The 19,583-nt window shown below is 51.8% G+C and overlaps 1 protein-coding gene across 1 annotated transcript in view; it reads left to right on the top strand.

Moving 5' to 3' along the window:
- SHANK3 (SH3 and multiple ankyrin repeat domains 3) overlaps positions 1 to 19,583 on the top strand; it is a 1,519,554-nt gene that overhangs the window by 1,149,071 nt on the left and 350,900 nt on the right. Inside the window, exon 16 of the mRNA XM_069229472.1 lies at positions 631 to 713. Coding sequence (XP_069085573.1) covers positions 631 to 713 — 83 coding nt within the window. The remainder of the gene's footprint in view (positions 1 to 630; positions 714 to 19,583) is intronic.

The raw sequence follows: 19,583 nt of genomic DNA on the forward strand, positions 1-19,583 counted from the left end.
TGCCCGACCTGGAGGTGGGGGCAACAGAGGAGCGCGGGGTTTGGGCAGATATGGGGTCTTCTTTCTGGAGGTGTAACTTTGAGGGACGGAGCTTTCAGGCTCGAACGCGGTCTGAATATGGCAGAAGGGAAAGGTTGAGGGAGGCTGAGAGCGAGGAAGGGAGAGGGGGAGATAGGGAGGAAAGGCGGAGGGGGTAGCGGGGAGGAGTGAAGCTGAAAGGGGCAGACAGGTAGGACAGAAAAGCGGGAAGGGAAGAGGCAGGGAGAGATAAAAAGAGGAGAAAGGGGCAGGGGACGGAAAGAAGCCGAATAGGCAGGAAGAGGAGGAGACGGGGCCAGGGAAAACGCGTCCCCTGCTGCGGGCTTCAGGTTAGGACGGTGGCTGTGGTGGTGGTGCTGGCCGCAGGGCAGGCTGTGAGAGGATGGGGCTGCTGGCCGCGGGGCAGGCTGCGAGAGGATGGGGCTGCTGGCCGCGGGGCAGGCTGTGAGAGGATGGGGCTGCTGGCCGCGGGGCAGGCTGTGAAGGTGCTGGTGGCGGGCGCAGGGCGGACAGCTCCCCGTTCACCCCAGTGCACGGCGGCATGGTGCTGAAATCTAACCCTGCCATTCTCTTCTGCTCTCTCCCGCCCAGTGATTATATCATTGAAGAGAAGACGGCCGTGCTGGAGAAGCGGGAGCATGAGGGCTTCGGGTTTGTGTTGCGAGGGGCCAAAGGTAAGGGCCAAGTTTTTTCACTTGAAGCTTTTCCTTTCTGGGAACGGGGCGGGGGCTTCCCTTTCACACCTTAAGGTGCCGTGCCCTTATTCCCTTTCTTAAGCACGGCTACCCGCTACAGCAGCCCGTGGCATACTTTAAAGTCTCAGTTTGTGAGACGTGTGGCACAGTGCTACTGCCCCACAGTGACCCCATGTCTCCCCCAGTCACCATGGACCCGAATCAGTCCCTGTTCCCCACGCTGCTCATATACCCTCCTACACCCGTCAGACAGTGCGCGTGCTTTAATGTGCCCTTCATCGCTATGCCCATACCCCCGCTTTGCTTCTGCCCCATGGGCACAAGTCCCACACTTCCAGCTCAATATGCTATTGCCCAGAGTGCTTGGCCCCGCGCTCTCCCTGCTATACGTCGCTTGAGCTTATCAGTCTAACTGTTCCCCTGCCCATAGGGTGCTGATACCACACGCAGGCTCTGCCTACTATGCCATGATGCAATCTTTCTGCCTTTGGCCCCACTGTGCCTTTGCCTTGCATCCCTGTACAGAGCACCTGCATCACTGGGACCCTGTGGCCCGTGCCCTCACCCTGTCCGCGCCCCGCCCCCTCTCCCCCCCCCCTTGTTCGAGCCTCTGCTCTCACACTTCTCTTCAGCTATCATACGTTGGGGGGGGGGGGGGGGGGGGGGGGTGTTGGCTTCGGTTGCCAGCACTAGCACTCTCCCGAGTTCCACTCTGCTTCTGCTGTGAATTATTTCTGATGTGTATCCTAAGGTACTTGATCTGGACTCCTCATTCTGAGCATCCTGTAATGTATGGGTATCTAAAGGCACATCCTGCACAATGGCTTCTTCACCCAATGCCTCGCTGCCGGCACTGGAGGCGGCAGCGCAGCGATGCTGAAGACCCTAGAGGCGCACACATCTGCTGGGCTGGGGCTCCTAGAGGTGGGCAGCACTGGAGGAGACAGCACGGGGACCCCGGGTATGGTAGAGGTTTCCACATCTGCTGGGTTCTGGCCCCACACTACCTGCAGTGGCGGAGGCTGCACCGGGATGCTGGGTCCTCGCTGCTTGTACCCGAGGAAGCTTCACAAAGATTCTGGGTACCGTAGAGGGCACACCCTGCCGGGCTGTCACTGCCTGCACTGGAGGCGGCAGCACGGAGATGTTAGAGCTGCCTTTATCCAGCTTTCCTAGGCGGAGAGCTGGGACCACAGCCAGAATGGAAGCTTTTAGACAGTAGTAAAATCCACCAGGGAAAATGCGCCCTTTCAGAGCTTCAGTGACTCCTCCTGTTGCTCCCTGTCTCGTCTCTCGCTCTCTCCCTCGTGCCCAGTCTATCCCTGCTCCGAGCCCACTGAAGCCCCAGGAAGTCACCATCACCGAAGCCCCCTCGCGGGCGTAGAAATACTGCGCTATATATTACGGCCTCTGTGTAATTGGTTTCAAGGGCCCTCGCCGCTTTACTGTCAGTGGCTTTCACCGCTTTGTAATCTCATCTGTTGGCTGTCTCTTTAACCATCCAGTGAATCATTCTGGAGATGAAAGATGCACCACGCTCTGAGCAGAGAGGAGGGCGTGACCTGAGGTGCCCTGTGCAAGACTTCCTCGCCAGTAACATTACCAGTCCTGGGTTACCCGACTTCATCTCGAGGGTTCTCCGTGGCCCTCTCTTTAGCAGTGGTGATGTCCCGTCCTTCTTTCTGTCGTTGATTTGCTTAATGTCTGCAAAGCATACTTGTGTGATCGGTGATCGGGCCTTCTCTCGGAGTAATGGGTGACTGCTCGTGTGGATCAGCGTGTGTTGGAGAATAGGACAGCTGGGCTCTTCACAGTGGAGTATTGGATGGAAAGGAGCAGCGGTTACTTAGGTCTCGTCGGAGTGTGCAGGAGCGGTGATCATTGGCTTTCACGGTCAAGTGTGCAGCTGGAAGGGGCACTGGCGGGGGCTTTCTCCTGCAGCAGTGTGCAGCTGGAAGGGGCACAGGCGGGGGCTTTCTACTACAGCAGTGTGCAGCTGGAAGGGGCACAGGCGGGGGCTTTCTAGTACAGCAGTGTAGCAGTGTGCAGATGGAAGGGGCACTGGCGGGGGCTTTGTCCGGCAGCAGTGTGCAGATGGAAGGGGCACTGGCGGGGGCTCTCTTCTGAAGCAGTGTGCAGCTGGAAGGGGCACTGGCGGGGGCTTTCTCCTGCAGCAGTGTGCAGCTGGAAGGGGCACTGGCGGGGGCTTTCTCCTGCAGCAGTGTGCAGCTGGAAGGGGCATTGGCGGGGGCTCTCTACTACAGCAGTGTAGCAGTGTGCAGATGGAAGGGGCACTGGCGGGGGCTTTCTACTACAGCAGTGTAGCAGTGTGCATATGGAATGGGCACTGGCGGGGCTTTGTCCGGCAGCAGTGTGCAGCTGGAAGGGGCACTGTCGAGGGCTCTCTACTGCAGCAGTGTGCAACTAGAAGTGGCACTGGCGGGGGCTCTCCCCTGCAGCAGTGTGCAGCTAGAAGGGGCAGTGGCGGGGCCTTTTCCTGCAGCACTGTGCAGCCCGAAGGGGCACTGGCGGGGGCTCTCTCCTACAGCAGTGTAGCAGTGTGCAGCTGGAAGGGGCACTGGCAGAGGCTCTCTTCTGAAGCAGTGTGCAGCTGCAAGGGGCACTGGCTGGGGCTTTGTCCTGCAGCAGTGTGCAGCTGGAAGGGGCACTGGCGGGGGCTCTTTCCTGCAGCAGTGTGCAGCTAGAAGGGGCACTCGCCGGGGCTTTGTCCTGCAGCAGTGTGCAACTAGAAGGGCCACTGGCGGGGGCTCTCTCCTGCAGCAGTGTGCTGCTAGAAGGGGCACTGGCGGGAGCTCTCTCCTGCAGCACTGTGCTGCTGGAAGGGGCACTGGCGGGGGCTCTCTCCTGCAGCACTGTGCAGCTAGAAGGGGCACTGGCCGGGGCTTTGTCCAGCAGCAGTGTGCAACTGGAAGGGCCACTGGCGGGGGCTCTCTCCTGCAGCAGTGTGCTTCTGGAAGGGGCACTGGCGGGGGCTCTCTCCTGCAGCACTGTGCAGCTAGAAGGGGCACTGGCGGGGGCTTTGTCCTGCAGCAGTGTGCAGCTAGAAGGGAGCAATGGTTGGCATTCTTGTTAGCCGTGTGCAGCAGTATGGAGAAGGAGTAGCCATTGACTACTTTGTTGCAGCAGAGTTCAGTGCACAATATAAGTGCCTGACTTCACTGGAGAATTGTGCGGTGAACAGCAGCAGTGCGTGGTGTAGCGTTGGCGCCGCGCGGTGGCAGATCACAAAGTATGGGAGCACACATTACACTCTCAGAGTAAGGACTGCCGGGTCGCAGACCTGGACTCATTTATTAATGCGGGCCGAAGCCCGCCCTGCGACCTCGCAGGCAACAAAGTATAGTAGAGCCCGCGTGGCTCTCTACATCTCTCCAGGATTTTATTCCACAACACAACCCACCAACCCACGCAATTGAACCAGTCATAACCACGACTGTCATAGTAACAAAACAAACTGCAAATAAGAACGGAAGAAAAAGGGCCAAAAGGGGGGGGGAAGGCGGAGAGATGGGCATATAGAAAGATGGCGAAAAGCCCGAATAGAGAAATAGAGAGAAAAAGAGACAGAGCAAGAGAGAAAAGAGAGAGATCGAAACACAGCTATGTCATGATAACTGTTCTCCACACTGCTCACGCCCTGGCCATAGTGGTGGTTGGCTGGCCAGGTCGTGGACAGCAATGTTCACAGTCTCTTTAGGGCGCTATCCATCCGGGGCACATGCCACCATATGCTTCAATGCCTCTTAGCATGCACAGTCTCGAAGCCGCTCACTGGGAGCCGGGTTGGGCAGAAGATGATACCTCTCACTCCAACTGCTCAACCTCATCTCCCTGTCCTCCTCTGCGGTCTGAGGTTCCATCTGGCTGGACACCGCTTGTCCTCCTTACTACTCGTTGAATTCCTGGTCAGCCTCTCCGACTGTACCCTCTTCTTCAGTTTCTGGGCAATCATCCACGGTCTCTCCCGCTCGTTTGAAATGTGAAATATTCCTTGTCACCTGTCTTTCACTACGTCGGGCGGTCACCATGGACCCCTGAGTTCGCACCACTGTCCACACCTCTGGCTCAAAAGGAGTCAGGAACTTACCTCCTGGTTGTCGATTTCTCACCACCACCTTGTCGCCCACCTGAAAGTCCCGGCATCACGTTCTTCTTCGGGCCATGGCTTGGTCGTTGACTGGTTTCCGCCGTTGTTGCGTGGCGGCTACATCTAGCGCCGGAGGTTCTCAATGAGCTCCAGCTGGGATGCAGTCACACGGGCCAACTTTGAACATCAGGGCAGCGGGAGCACACCCCGTGGTGTTGTGTGGTGTCTGCCTATAGGCACGCAGAAATTGTTGGAGACTACATTCGGGATCTTCGCCCCTTTCCATAGCGATTCTCAACACTCGATTCAGAGTACGCATGAACCTTTCCACATCACCATTGGCCTGCGGCCAATATGGCATTATTTTGCGATGGCGTATGGCTAGTTCATCCAGAAAGGTCTTGAAGTGCTGCCCTTGGAATGGGGGGCCGTTGTCAGTAAGGATCTCATCTGGAAGGCCAAAGGTGGCAAAGGCTCTCTCCAATACCGGTCTGAGGTTCTCGAACGAGGTGGAGACCACCGTCTCTAATACTGGGAATTTTGTGAATGAGTCAATCAAAACCACTGTTAATTTGCCATCTGGAAAACTTCCCAAATCCATGCTCACCTTTGATCAGGGCTGGCAGCAAGGTGGTTCAGTAATCACCAGGTTGGTGGGAGGGTCAATAGCGGTTAGGACACACTAGGTGCAGTTCCCCACAAACAAGTATACCCTTGTGTCCATGGCCAGGAACCACACCTTCGCTCGCATTCTCGCTTTTGTTTTTGCCGCTCCTTGATGACCTTGATGAGCTAGTTTCACCACTCTGTCCCTCAGACTGTGGGGGATCACTATCTTCTGACCTCATAGCAGGAGGCCATCACCGCCAACAGACAATTCTCTGACTTTCCATAGTCACTGCATTGCCACTCTTTCCTGTGGATTGTAGGCTTTTAACCCTTCCAGGAAATGTTTCCACATGTTTTGACCCATGGCCTCCTTTGCCCGGGTGATAACACAGTCCTTGTTTGACTCCTCTGCTAGCTCTGCCACAGTCAGGGCCACCGGACACGCCGCCTGTATCAGCAGGTTAACAAAACTTTCCATCTTTTCTTCATTCTTGCTTTCCGGAACTCCCAGGGAAGTTGTCTGTGGATGCCTCGACAAATAGTCCGCTGGGTTACTTGCCGCTGGGTGGTAGACGACTGTGAAACGATATGGTTGTAGCAGGACCACCCACCTCTCTATTCTCGGGGGAGCCAACCTCATTGATCCAGCAAACAGAGACACTAGCAGCTTGTGGTCCGTAACGACTTGGAATTCCTGGCCATACAGATATAGATGGAAGTGCTTGCATGCCCATCTGATGTCCATTGCCTCCTGTTCGACCTGGGCATACCGCATCTCTACTGCCAACAGGGCTCTGCTGGCATACACAACCGGGGTCCATTCTTGGGGGTTTTGTTCTTGCATAAGGACCCCTCCCAGCCCCACCGGGCTTGCATCTACCACCACTTCCATCCTTTTTTCGGGGTGAAAATACGCCATGGTTATCTTATCCAACAGTGCCCTTTTGATGTCCTGGAAGGCTCTGTCTGCTTCGGCAGTCCACTCCCACCTGTGATTGACCTTCATCAATTGTCTTAGGGGTTCAGCCATCGTGGCCTATTGGGGAATGAACCGGCCACAATAAGTAGCCATTCCCAGGAAACTCCTGGCTTCTGTGGCATTTTGGGGAGTCGTTGCTTGGCAGATGGCTTCCACTTTCTTTGCATCCACCTGTAAACCATCTTTCGAGAAAATGTATCCAAAGAAGTCGATGGAGGAGCGATAAAAAGCACATTTGCTCTTGTGCAATGTCAGGCGTGCATCTGAGAGTCTTTGTAAAGTGGCTTTAAGGCGGAGGTGATGCTCTTCCCTCGTCTCTGAGAAGATCAGGATGTCGTCACTTAAGTTGATTACCCCCGCCAGTCCATACAGCGTCTCTTGGATGGCATTTTGGAACGCTTCTGCTGCGGACGAGACTCTGAAACTCAGCCGTTTGAACCGTCGGAGTCCGACGTGAGTGGAGAAGGTGGTGATGTTCCGACTGTCAGGGTCTAGTTCCAATTGGTGGTAGCCAGAATTGAGATCCAACTTCGAGAACCATTGTGCACCATTGAGGTCCGCGATGATGTCGTCCATCGTGGGAGTAATGTGACGCTCCCGCTTGATTGCCTGTTTGGGTAGGCGCATATCCACGCAGAGGCGTATGGCCTCTGGTTGTTTTGGCTTCGGCGCGATCTCCAGAGGCGAGACCCAAGGCGTGGGCCCATCCACTTTCTCAATCACTCCTTGGTTCTCAAGAGTCAGTAGTTCCTTCTCCACAGCCGGGCGCAGATGAGCCGGGCACACCTTCAGTGTCTCAGTGCCACCGGTGTCACAGCTCCATCGATATGTAACTTCACCTGCTTGCCTCTGAGTTTCCCCAGTCCTGTGAATAGCTGGGGAAAATCCTTAAGGATGGATTCGGCATATGACTCATACACCTGGCGTTCAAAGAACATGAGCTCAAGCACCCCAGCAAAGTGCTACGGTCTCCCTTCACTATGTAGAATTTGGTTTGGGTGCTGTATCCTTCATTTGCGACAGGTACCTCTATCGTGCCCTGCAGTGGGAGGGGATCTCATCCACCGTACGTATACATTTTGGTGTTGCTGGGTGATAGTGGTGGTTTGGGAGACAGTTGCTGATACAGTGTATTGTCCATCACATTGACTGATGCCCCTGTGTCGATGAGCACGGTGGCCTGGGTGTTGTTGATCTTGACCGTACTCATGGGTGGTGGTCATCGTTTACGCTGCCTTCCTCCTGTGAAGGATATGACAAACACGTCTTCCTCTTCTTTTTCGTCGTACACTGGTAGATTCGTGTCCCCTTGTGCTTGGATCGCATGCACTTCTTTCTCTATGTGTTTTTCTGTGGCCACCTTCCCTCTGGGATCTTGGAGCCTGCCTTTCCCAATCCTGCACACTTTCGCAAAGTGATTCCCCTTCCCGCACTTGTTGCATACTTTGCCTTTGCAGGACAGCTGCCTGGAGTCTTGTGTTCATACCCGCAGCTGCCGCAGACCTCTTCCCATTGTCTGGTGGTACCGGGTTGCCGTCCTGGGCTTGGGTGAGTATGAATGGCGTCTACCTGGTCTTCTTTGACGGGTACTGTCCGTGGGGTTGGTGCTGCTGCGATGGTCTGTCCCCTTACAGCTGCCATGGCATCCGCCCGTACAGCGGAGAGTTCGCGTGAGCGCGCTAGAATGAGGATCTTGTTAAGGGATATTCCCGGCTGTTGCATGATCAGTTTCCGCAACATGTTGGAACAGCACCCTTGAATTATCTGCACCCTTATTTCCTCGTGCTGGTTCAGTCCTACGCATGTTCTGGTCAGCTTTCGCAATCTTGCGTAGAACATATTCACCGACTCCATCTCTGTCTGTTGGGCCTGGCGCAGTTTAAACCTCTCATAATCTGGATTCAGTTGAGGATCGAAATGTTTGTTTAGCGCAGTTATCGCAGCATCAAAATCCGTCGGGTCTCCCGTGTGACGTAGAGAGTCAAACAGCTCGTGGAGCTCATCACCTCCCATGTGTAGCATCAACGATCTGCGCACAGCGCCATCTTTCTCTCGCGTGGCGCAAAAGTAGTTCTCCAGACGGCCAAGCCATAGGCGCCACTGTGGCGCAGCCATAGCCGGACCCGCGAGCTGACTGAAGGGGGGTAATGCTGCCACAGATGAATGAGCTCCAGCTGGTGCCGGAGGGGTTTGTTGCTCTGGCGCGCTCATTGTCGTGGGTGACGTGGTTTATTTCCCTTTGTGGGGACTAATGCACACGCTTCCCCTATCCGGTGTCTCACCTCTTCTGGGGTCTCACAGAGTGTTGTCCTCGGTGAGCCGTCACACCGTTGGGTGTAGAGACCCCTCAAGCTGTGTTCGGCCCACTCTGGGCACAATCTGCACCGTCCCAGCCCTCCTTGGCCTTAGAGTCAAATTGTGCAGGAGCACAAAGTCAGGGTGCTGCAGATAAGGGCCCTCAGTGTGTGGGCCCGGCCCAGGACCACCATGGTGAAGGACACATATAGGCGTAATAAAAAAGGGGGGATGGAAAGATGCCCCTCTGACCTCGCGGGCAACAAAGTATAGTAGAGCCCGCGTTGCTCTCTACACGTGGGTTTTATATTGGAGATGTGAATGGTAAAAAGGAGCAGTGGGTGGGTTTTGTCTTTGAGGTGTGCGTTGTAAAGGAGCATTGTGTGTACTCTCGTGCAGTGGTGTACAATACAAAGAAGCAGCAGTTTGATGCTAGGGACCAGTGTGAAGGAACGGCGGTGTATTGCTCTCGTAGAGCAGTGTCCAATGAAACGGAGAAGTGGTTAAGTGCGCCACTGGAGCAATCTACGGCAAGGGTACAGAGTTTTGCTATTATCTTGGAGCAGTATGTGGTGGAAATGAACAGTGGCTGGGTTCTGCCACGGAGCTGTGTTTGGTGGAAATGAGCAGTGGCTGAGATCTGACACAGAGCTGTGTCAGGTGGAAATGAACAGTGACTCGGTGGAAAGGAGCAATGGCTGGGTTCTGCCACGGAGCTGTGTTCGGTGGAAAGGAGAAGTGACTCGCTGGAAAGGAGCAGTGCTGGGTTCTGCCACTGAGCTGTGTTCGGTGGAAAAGAGCTGTGACTCAGTAGTCTTGTGCAGCAGTGTGATGAGAAGAAGCTGTGGTTAATTCTGTCAAACTGGCTGATTTCTTGGTGTAGTGTGTAGTGTAAAGAAACAAAGGTTGGCTGTCGCCTTGACTCAGTGTGAAGTGAAAAAGAGTAGCGATTAAGTATGTTCTCGCAGCACTGTACAACAAACACATGTAGTAGTTGACTGTTCTCTTGTACCTGTGAGCTTTAGAAATAAACAATTGTTGCCTGCTTTTTGAATAGTGCATGGTCAACGAGTAATAGCTGACTACTCTCTTGGAATAGTTTGTAGTAGAATGGAGTAGTGGATAGGTACCATCTTGGTGCAACGTGTGTCTGGAAGGAGAAGTTGGCGCTTTCTTGGAGAAGTGACCAATGGAAATGAGTAGTAGTTTGCTTCTCTCTTGAAGTAATGTGAATTGAGAAATAACACTGATGGACCGCTCTCTCAAAAGCAGTGTGCAGTCAAAAAGATCAACGGTTGGCTGCTCGCCTGAAGCGGTGCATGATGGGAGTGAATAATAGCTAACTTCTTAATTGGATCAGTGTGTTGTTTCAAGGACAGTGGACAGCACAGAAAGTGACTGACTGCTCTTTTGGATCAGTGCATGGTGGGAAGGAGGGTTGGTTTTTACCCTTTCTGTGATGTAGTGCCTGGTGAATAGGAAGGATGGTGGCTGCTCCCTTGCTGGAGCATGTGCTATGTAGCTGTGAGAACGCTGTGACTGAATGCCGAAGGATTAACAGGCCTGTTTAGTGGTACATCCGGTATTCGATTCATCAGCAACTCACTGAAACTGCCCACGCCACTATGAGCTAGAGAAGCAGATGGGGAAGACACAGAACTAGCCAGTGAGGGAAAGGATCAAGACCTATTTTTTCAGCATTGGGACCGACTGGATATCTGGCACTAGTTCCAGGTTTGCGATTGAACCCCTGCCTACGGCGTGCATCAGGGCATTGGGGAATCTGGCATCATTCAGCCCAGTACAGCAAGGAAGAATGACCTACCCAGTGTTTCTGAAATAAAGCACAAAGAGGGCTCTTAGCTGTACCTTGCAGTTGGCACAAGACAGCCCTCAGCGTTTTAAATATTTAAGCCAGAGCTACGTGGGGCTTTTCCAGAGAAATGAGCAGTAGCACCAGATTATTCTGACATTTGGACCAGAATCATAGTTACAATGACACAAAGATAGATTTAATGGTATGCCCATGTTTCAGATTGCCTTTTCTTTCCCCTTTGGTCCTCACCAAGATGTCCTCCACTGATAAAGCTAGTCGCACAAAACGTTTTCTATGAAGTATATTATAGCCAAGAAGGCCACAGTGGATCCTCCTTCTCCTTATAGATTCCTTAGCCAAGATGGCTGGCCTTGAGTTCCTCATCCCGGTTGACAGACTTGGAGATTCTTGCATAGTATGTGGCTTCCAAGAAACTCCTGTGAACCAAGAAAGCTTACAGATTATTCTCAATGAAAAAGGTCGGTAGGTTGCTTCCCTTAATAAAAAATGTTAGCAATTGAGCTTTTCTCATACATGATGGTCACATTGAGGGTGAGGGCATTGGCACTCAAATAGATGATATCTTGTTTTCATATTTCTAAGATGGGGGGGAGAAGCGGTTTTGTTATGTAAAACTACATGCAATCAGTATTATAGGCTACACCACCATCTCAAACCATGGCACACAAAATATGCCCAGGACAGCACAGCAGTGGACCAGATTGACTGTGTCCATCAACAAAGATTGCAGTAGCACTCAGACAAATCATTAAAGAACTTATCATGGGAATGAGCCTTGAGTATGATCCTATAGCATTGTGGTAGATGCAGCCCTTGCATTTGCATCTCTTTTTTCAAATTGTATTGTAGCAATTATGCCTTCTCAGTTTTGCATCATTTATGTATTCATTTTAACAATAATATGACAGTAGTATACAGAGACACCTGTTGAAGAAAGGCAAAGGAAACATAAGAACAATTCCCTTAGAAGTGACAAGTATGGATGATACCGAAAGTTCCCAATGCCATGATAATGACAGCATGGAGGGGAGGGCTGGGTGTTGGGGCTAAAGGGAGGGCAGAGTAGAAGGGAAGGAAGGAGGGGTGTTGAAACATGGATGGTCGAGCAGGGTCAACAGTCGGTCATCATCTTTCCCCAACTATCATGGGGGTACTTCAACACAATATCACAACAGTACTTCATACTTGTCCCAACAGATATTATCCGAAATGAGGAGCAGGTCAAATGATCACTAGGTGTTTAAAAGGCCATTCTTCATCTAGAATGGATCTGGGGCAAAGAAATAAGGAGATATAAAAAGAAGGAGAGTTTGTTCCTTCCCAGCCTGATTCCCCCGCATTGCTACATTAAATCAGCACTTTAGCAGGCCATTCCTTCTGTACCTTTCAAAATGAGACTAATTATATACGAGTCATAGTGATAGGGCCTTCTTGATGGTAAATCAGTCCAAGTAATAATGTGCACAGGGGCAGAAAATAATGTGAGTAGTAACAGACATGCGTCATTGTAGGGCAGACATGGAAGTGGAAGAATAGCTGTAACAGTGTTAGGGAGGTAGGATGTTAGGATATTAGGGACAAGGGTTATCCTCCTTGAAAGATAAAAGAAATGTGCCTCAGATCCTTTCATAAGTCTCTAATTTGTTGTTAAGTGTATAAGTGGTGAGTTCATGCAGAGCACCTCTATATAGTTCTATAAGCCACTTCTGGTCCATAGGTTTGTGTGCAGATGCCTGTGGAGGGAGAATAATTACTTTGACAAGTGCCACAGCGGAGGCTAGCCAATGATGGGTGTGAAAATCTATGTCACAGATATCAGATGTAACATGAATAAGAACAAGGTGGGGCGAGGGGACAAGTGTTAATGGAATGTAAAATCATAAATGGGTCCACTCCACCTTCTGATAAAATTGTATAGTTAGGAAGAACCATAGGATATGATTAAGATTACAGTTGTCTTACCCACAGTTCCAATAAAGAGCATGAGTTAGTAATCATGCCCAATGAAACTTCTGTAGCATCTAATACCGTTTTTTGAGGACCTTAAAATTGATCATTGTCAGCCTAGGTTTCTAAAGGAGCCTATCGTGGCCCACGAGCAATGTTGCCCAGTCTTCAAGCAAGTATTCCTTGCCCAAAATTATCTCCCACTTTAATCTAGCTGCATTAAGGGAAACACCCAAGTGTACAGTTTTAATTAAAACCCCAAGACAATTCATTTAAATTGACCAGAGATCCTCATCTACTGTTGAATGGGGGACATTGGTAATTCCACCAGCGGAAGGCCCAATACAGACAAAAATAGCGGGTCAGTTGTTAATATTTCCAGTGGTTGGCAGCAGTAAGGTTCAATTCCTCTCTTAGTGTCTAGTGGGGTTTAAGGCAGCCATCTTGATATAATTGGTTTATGTACCATACCCCTTTTTCATACCAAGATAGACGTCATATTGGCTTGTCGGCTATACCTAAGGCTGTGGTATGCCACAGTAGTGCCCTACTGTGGAGGAATGAGTCACCACCTAAAAGCCTATGTGCAGAGCACCATGCTGTTGCAATCACCCAGGTGTTTGGCCTTTCTGCTATAGGGTGATGTGTGGTAGACAAGTATACTGGAAGACATACTGGAGCATCCCAGTATGTGGAGTTTAATGTGCATCCACATTCGAGCATCTTTTGGATCACACATTTAGAGGGACAACTGTGAAAGATGGATGGTTAATGATATGATGTCATATGTGAATGATGGTAGCCTCCTTCTGTAGTACCTGCCCATAGCCTTGATACTCTGAGCCTGGGTCTTCACCAGCTCCAAATGTATGATCTGATGTCCATCTCTATTCCTGTGAGAGCAGTTTGGGGTATCCGGAGGAGCAGCATCCCCAATACATAGTTGTATGGGGGCCACCACCATCATCTTGACTGTTTGTGCCCTCCCCGACAGTGAGTGGTATAGATGTCCCCTTTGAAGGAAGTCCAGTTTAGACTGCTGAACCAGTGGGAGGAGTTTGTCCTCTACCATTCCAGAAATCCCTCTGTTGATGCGAATACCTAAATAATTAAGGCCCTGAGGGATCCACTGCATAATGTAAGCCTGTATGCATGCACTGGTAGTTCATCTAGACATTGGAAGCACCTCACATTTATGCCAGTTGATCTTATATCTGGAAAGGTGTAATAAATTATCGATGACTGACATCACAGCTGAGATGGGGGACTCAAAGTTAAATAAAAAGAGTAGGATATTGTCAGTGTGCACCTTCACTGCACTATTACCCAGTTGAATGCCCTCCATCGCTGGTGAAAGGCGTATTGCTTTAGACAGGGCCAAGGAACCTCCAAAATTGACATCTGCAGTAGGAGAATGATTCAGGAGTCTGACCTTGGCTTCAAAATATGCCTTGGTTGTTACCAAAAACAAATGTGGCCATTGTATGCTGTCACATGCCTTCTCAGTGTCTAATGAGAGAGTTGGTTTGTTATTTGCAGCATAATTCATATGTCAGAGCAAGTGTGTCAATGTCCAAAGATGGTTCCAGTATTATCTTCCGAAGATGGGTACAGTAGCATCGTCCAGGAACAAAGACCATCTGTGATTCATGGATAAGCTATGGAATCACCTTAGACAGCAAGTTCGCAAGAATTTTGCCCATTATTTTCAGATCAACCTTGATCAGCGAGATTGGTCAGTAGCTGACAGAATCTAAGGCATCCCTATTTTCCTTAAGAAGGAGGATGATTGCAGCTTTCTTTGAGATGTACTCCAAGGAATGAGCAACAGTAGCTTCTTGGTACACCTTCGTCAAGAAGCGGTTCACCAGTCTTATAGAATTCACCTGGGAAGCCATCCTCTCCAGGCGATTTACAGTTTGGTAGGACTGAAATGGCTTCGGCCGCCTCTGCTGTGAAATTTGCCTCAAGATACTCCCGGCACTTCACATCAAAGATGGGGAGATGCAATATGCCAGGAAGGCATCGATATGCTCAGCCAGGGTTTGAGACTCTGAGGTACGGAAGAAGCAGCAGAATGATGCAAAGGGCTCTGCAATATCATGAAGATGGGTTAACACAAAATGGTTGCGTCTCGGATTGCTGGAATGTTCTTTTGAAATTATTGCTGTGGTAACTGGACAGCCAGAAAACAACCTGCCTTTTTGCCTTGATCATACCTCCGCCACTGCAATTTTTACAAGGACCTTTTCAGCTGCTTCTGTGAAGTGGGAGCTTAGATTTGATTTAGCCAAATCTGATGGAGACTTCTAGTTGCAGATTCCTTACCGTTGAATTTCCCCAGGCGTCAGACTGGATCCAGAGAATGTTTCTTCGAGCAGTACCCCTGCACGGCGTTAGGTGGCACCGGTTGACTCTGCGGGCATCGTGGTCGCCGTGATGATGTCGCGGCTGTATATAGGCGGCACCCCGGTGCACTGACATCAGTACTTTTCTTTTGGCGCCAGCCTACAAGCAGATCCGGAGAAGAGCTACCCCAGTCATTTTTTGACTAACTGCGATATTTTGTTGAATTTGTTTTTGACGAGTTTTGATGCATCGAGGGATGTCCCGTAAGACTGGATTTAAGCCCTGCGACTCCTGTCACCGCATGATGTCAGTGACGGATCCGCACCTCATGTGCCTCTGGTGTTTGGAGCGCGACTATGACCTGAAGTCCTGCTCCAAGTGTCGGGCCATGAACCCAAAAGCTTTGAGGGAGCGATCCCTGAAGCTCATGGCAGCCCGACACTCGACTCCGCGTTGTTCCCGGTCCCATTTGAGAGGAAGGTCAGGAGACCGGTCGCGGAGTCACCACCGTTCTTCTTCGTCCAAGTCATCTGGACATTCGGGTAAGAAGAAGAAGTCGAAGAAGGCGAAACGTTCTTCCACTTCGCCCCGTCGCTTGCACAACGCAGGAAGAGCATCAACACTCTAGACCTCCGTCTTCGGTGCCTCAGTCTGGGTCCGCTCCGTGCCTCCCCAAATTTCCGGGAGCCGGGGCTACCTCTGCCAACTAACAGAGTTCTGTGAGGCCATGCGCCTCATATTTGGCAGCCTGACCCATCCTTGGCGCCTTCGGGACCAGGGGAGTTGGTGAGGACCCCCTCAGGTTCAAAGTCGGCGACTTCAGTCCCGATTCTAGAGGGCACCTCAGGTTCCACCTCCGGATCCGTCCTGACGCCGGTCGTGTCGACGCGACCTTCCCCGGCGTCGGGTCAAACGTTGACGCTCCCAGTCCCATTTGGGACCACAGTCAACTTTGACTCTATATTCCCTCCGACCCAGACCTGGAACGACGTCGCTAAACGCAGTTCCATTTTCCATGGGCTCTGCTGTGCCCACGGTTGATCCTGAACCCTATTACTATGGGTATGGATACATGGATAGTGTAGAGGGGTCGCTGGACCCCTAAAAGATCAGCTTGAACTGGACTGGATACAGGATTTGGGTGATACGAGTGGGTTGTACACCTCCCCTGACACTGGCATGTTCTCTCCCCATACCGTGGCTACAGAGGAGGGAGCGTCTTATTCTGTGGTGGTGAGAAGGTCAGGCCTAACCTCCTGACCAAAGTGCTTCAGCCTGGGGCCTCCAACTCAGAACCCCTTCTTCCCTTCAATGAAGCACTTACGGACGTCCTACTGGGGACCTGGTCCAAACCCAGCACAGGGGCTCCTGTGAATAAGACGATTGTCCGCTGCCATCGGCTTCGCCGAATGACCCAAATTTCCTTACCCAACACCCTACGCCTGAGAGCCTTGTCATCCAGGCTTCTTCATTCTCTGGCGCATTCTCTACTGCTCCCCGGACAGGGAATCAAAAAGACTGGACAACTTAGGGGAGAAGATGTTTTCTTCTGCCAGTTTAGCGCTGCGGTCCGTGAACACCACATGCCTTCTGGGCCGCTATTCCCATACTCTCTGGGATATGGTCGCACAAGTGCTGCCCTAAGTTCCGGAAGAGGCCCGGATCGTTCTCTCCCAACCCATGACAGATGGGAGAGACGCAGCCAAGTTCATGATCCGTTGTGGACTGGATAAGACTGACTCACCAGGCAGATCGGTTGCATCGACAGTGGCACTGAGAAGCCACGCCTGGTTGAGGACATCTGGCTTTTCGGATGATGTCCAGCAATCTTTGATGGCTATGCCATTTGATGGCAGTCGTCTCTTCGGAAACAAGGTGGACTCAGCGCTCAAGCACTTTAAGGATTCCCAGGCTACAGCTCGGTCCCTTGGCCTCGCAGCCGCTCCTTGCCTCCCTCAGTCCACCTCTCGCTCCTTTCGTGGCTACGGAAGGGGCACCCAACCACGTCCATTTCCACCAACCCACCGACCTGCGCATGCTGCACAGCCCCTGCACGGACACGGGATCCACTGAGCTCGTGGATCAGGGAGTCAGCGGGCTGCCCAGTCCACCCCAGCTCCTCCTCTGCCTCAAAACCTTCCTAGTCCGTTGGGACATCCGGGACCAGTTGGCAGCAGAATTCGCCATCATCCGCTCTGCCTCGGACAGGTCGGTTTTACAGATTGTCCGCAGGGGCTACTCCCTCCCCTTCAAGACTTCTCCTCCAGCCATGCCACCATCATTCGATCACCTGCCGGAGGATCATTTGGCACTTCTCCCTGAGGAAGTGAAGGCTGTCCGGCCAAGGGAGTTATAGAGGGGGTCCCTGCACCAGAAGTAGGTTGTGGTTGCTATTCTCGGTACTTTCTGGTGCCCAAAAAGGACAAGGGTCTGCGCCCTGTCCTAGACCTCTGGTCCCTCAGTCTCTTCCTCAAGAAGGAGAAGTTCAAGATGTTAACCCTGGCTCAGGTCCTTTCTACCCTGGACCCTGGAGACTGGATGGTTGCATTGGATTCGCAGGACGCCTATTTCCATATTCCCGTCCTGCCGGCCCACAGACGTTACCTGCGATTTGTGGTAGGTCACCTGCACTTTCAGTTCACCGTGCTCTCCTTTGGCCTTACCAGTGCCCCTTGGGTGTTCACGGAAGTAATGGTAGTGGTTGCAGCTCATCTGTGCAGGTTAGGGGTCCCAGTCTTTCCCTATCTCGACGACTGTTGAAAGCAGATACGCCTCAGAATGTCCTCTCCACCTCCAGACTATGGCGAACCTCCTGCATTCCCTGGGGTTCACTATCAACGTGGCGAAGTCACACCTGACTCCCTCTCAGATGCTCCCTTTCATCTGAGCTGTTCTGAACACAGTGCAGTTTCGGACTTATCCTCCAGAAAAGGGAGTCCAGGATATTCGGGCTATGATACCGATGTTTCAGCCTCTATCCTGGATTTCGGTGAGAATGACTCTGAGGCTGCTGGGCCCCATGGCCTCCTGCATCCTGCTGATCCAACATGCCAGATGGCATATGCGGGCTCTGCAGTGCGACCTGAAGTTCCAGTGGGCGCAGCATCAGGGGAATATCTCTGACATGGTTCAGATCTCAGAGGGAACTGCAAAAGGCCTGGAGTGGTGGTTGAATCCAAATTGGGTCAGTGGCAGATCCATCTCCCTTCCCCAACCAGATCGCACAGTAGTGACAGATGTATCACTCCTGGGACGGGGCGGCCACATGGGAGAGGCGAAGATCAGAGGCGTCTGGTCTCCGGCTTAGTCCAGGCTCCACATCAACCTTTCGGAGGTCCAGGCGATCCGATTTGCGTTGAAAGCATTCCTTCCCTCTCTCAAAGGGAAAGTGGTGCAGGTGTTCACCGACAACACCACCGCCATGTGGTATTGCAACAAGCAGGGCAGAGTGGGGTCGTGGACCCTTTGTCAAGAGGCTCTTCGCTTCTGGACATGGCTGGAACACCAGGGCATTTCCCTGGTGGTTCAACATCTGGCGGGCTCTCTGAATGCCAGAGCAGACAAACTCAGCCATCGACGCGTAGTCAATCACGAATGGCGTCTCCATCCGTAGGTGGCACAAGGTCTCTTTCAGCAGTGGGGAGAGCCTTGGTTGTCTATGTTCGCCTCCGCAGAGAACGCGCAATGACAGCTGTTTTGCGTGTTGGAGTTTCCAAGGCGGCACTTGCTCGGTGGTGCTTTTAGTCAGAAGTGGAACTCAGGCCTCCTATATGTCTTCCCACCAATACCACTTCTGCCCAGAGTTCTGAAGAAGAACAGGCAAGACTGGGCACATGTACTCTTGGTAGCTCCGGACTCGGAATGAAGAGTCTGGTATCCCGAGCTCTTGAGCATGGCCATTGATCCTCCGATCAGACTGCCCCTTCGGGAGGATCTTCTGTCACAGCAGCAGGGGACGGTTATCCACCTGAACCTGTCCAGTCTCCGCCTCCTTGCGTGGAGATTGAGAGGCGACATTTGACGGCTTTTGACCTTCCACCCGAAGTGTGTAATGTCATCTTGGCAGCCAAGCGTCTCTCCACCAAAACGGTAATGGAAGAAATTTGTGGCATGGTGTATCAACAAATCTGTTGATCCCCTCTCTGCACCTCTCTCAGAGGTTCTCCTCTTTATTATCTCTCTTGCCCAGCAGGGCTGTACTCTGGGCACCCGCAAGGGGTTTGTTTGCCATCTCTGCCTTCTTAAGCTACCAGACCAAACTTCTCTTTTCAAATCTTTCATTGTTGGGAGGTTTCTTAAAGGCCTCACTCATATGTTTCCTCCCGTCCCATTCATCATGACCCAATGGGATTTGAACGTGGTCCTCACATACCTCATGTGCGCCTCTTTCAACCACTCCACAACTGTCCGTTATGGCTCTTAACCCTTAAAACCGCTTTCTTGATTGCCATCACCTCTGCTCGTAGAGTAAGTGAGTTTCAGGCTCTTTCTTCAAAGCCACCATTCTTAGCAGTGCATCCTGACAAAGTGGTGCTTCGTACCAGGGCTTCCTTTCTTCCCAAAGTGGTAACGTCCTTTCACATAGGCCAATTTATCACTTTGCCTACTTTTTACACACACCCACATCCCTCTAATGAGGATGAAAGACACCACCGTCTGGATCCAAAAAGAGCACTGGCGTTCTATCCAGATTGTACCAAAGATTTGCGGGTGGATGATCAACTC

The sequence above is a fragment of the Pleurodeles waltl genome, chromosome 4_1 (assembly GCF_031143425.1).
Source record: "Pleurodeles waltl isolate 20211129_DDA chromosome 4_1, aPleWal1.hap1.20221129, whole genome shotgun sequence".
In the NCBI taxonomy this organism is placed as follows: domain Eukaryota; kingdom Metazoa; phylum Chordata; class Amphibia; order Caudata; family Salamandridae; genus Pleurodeles; species Pleurodeles waltl.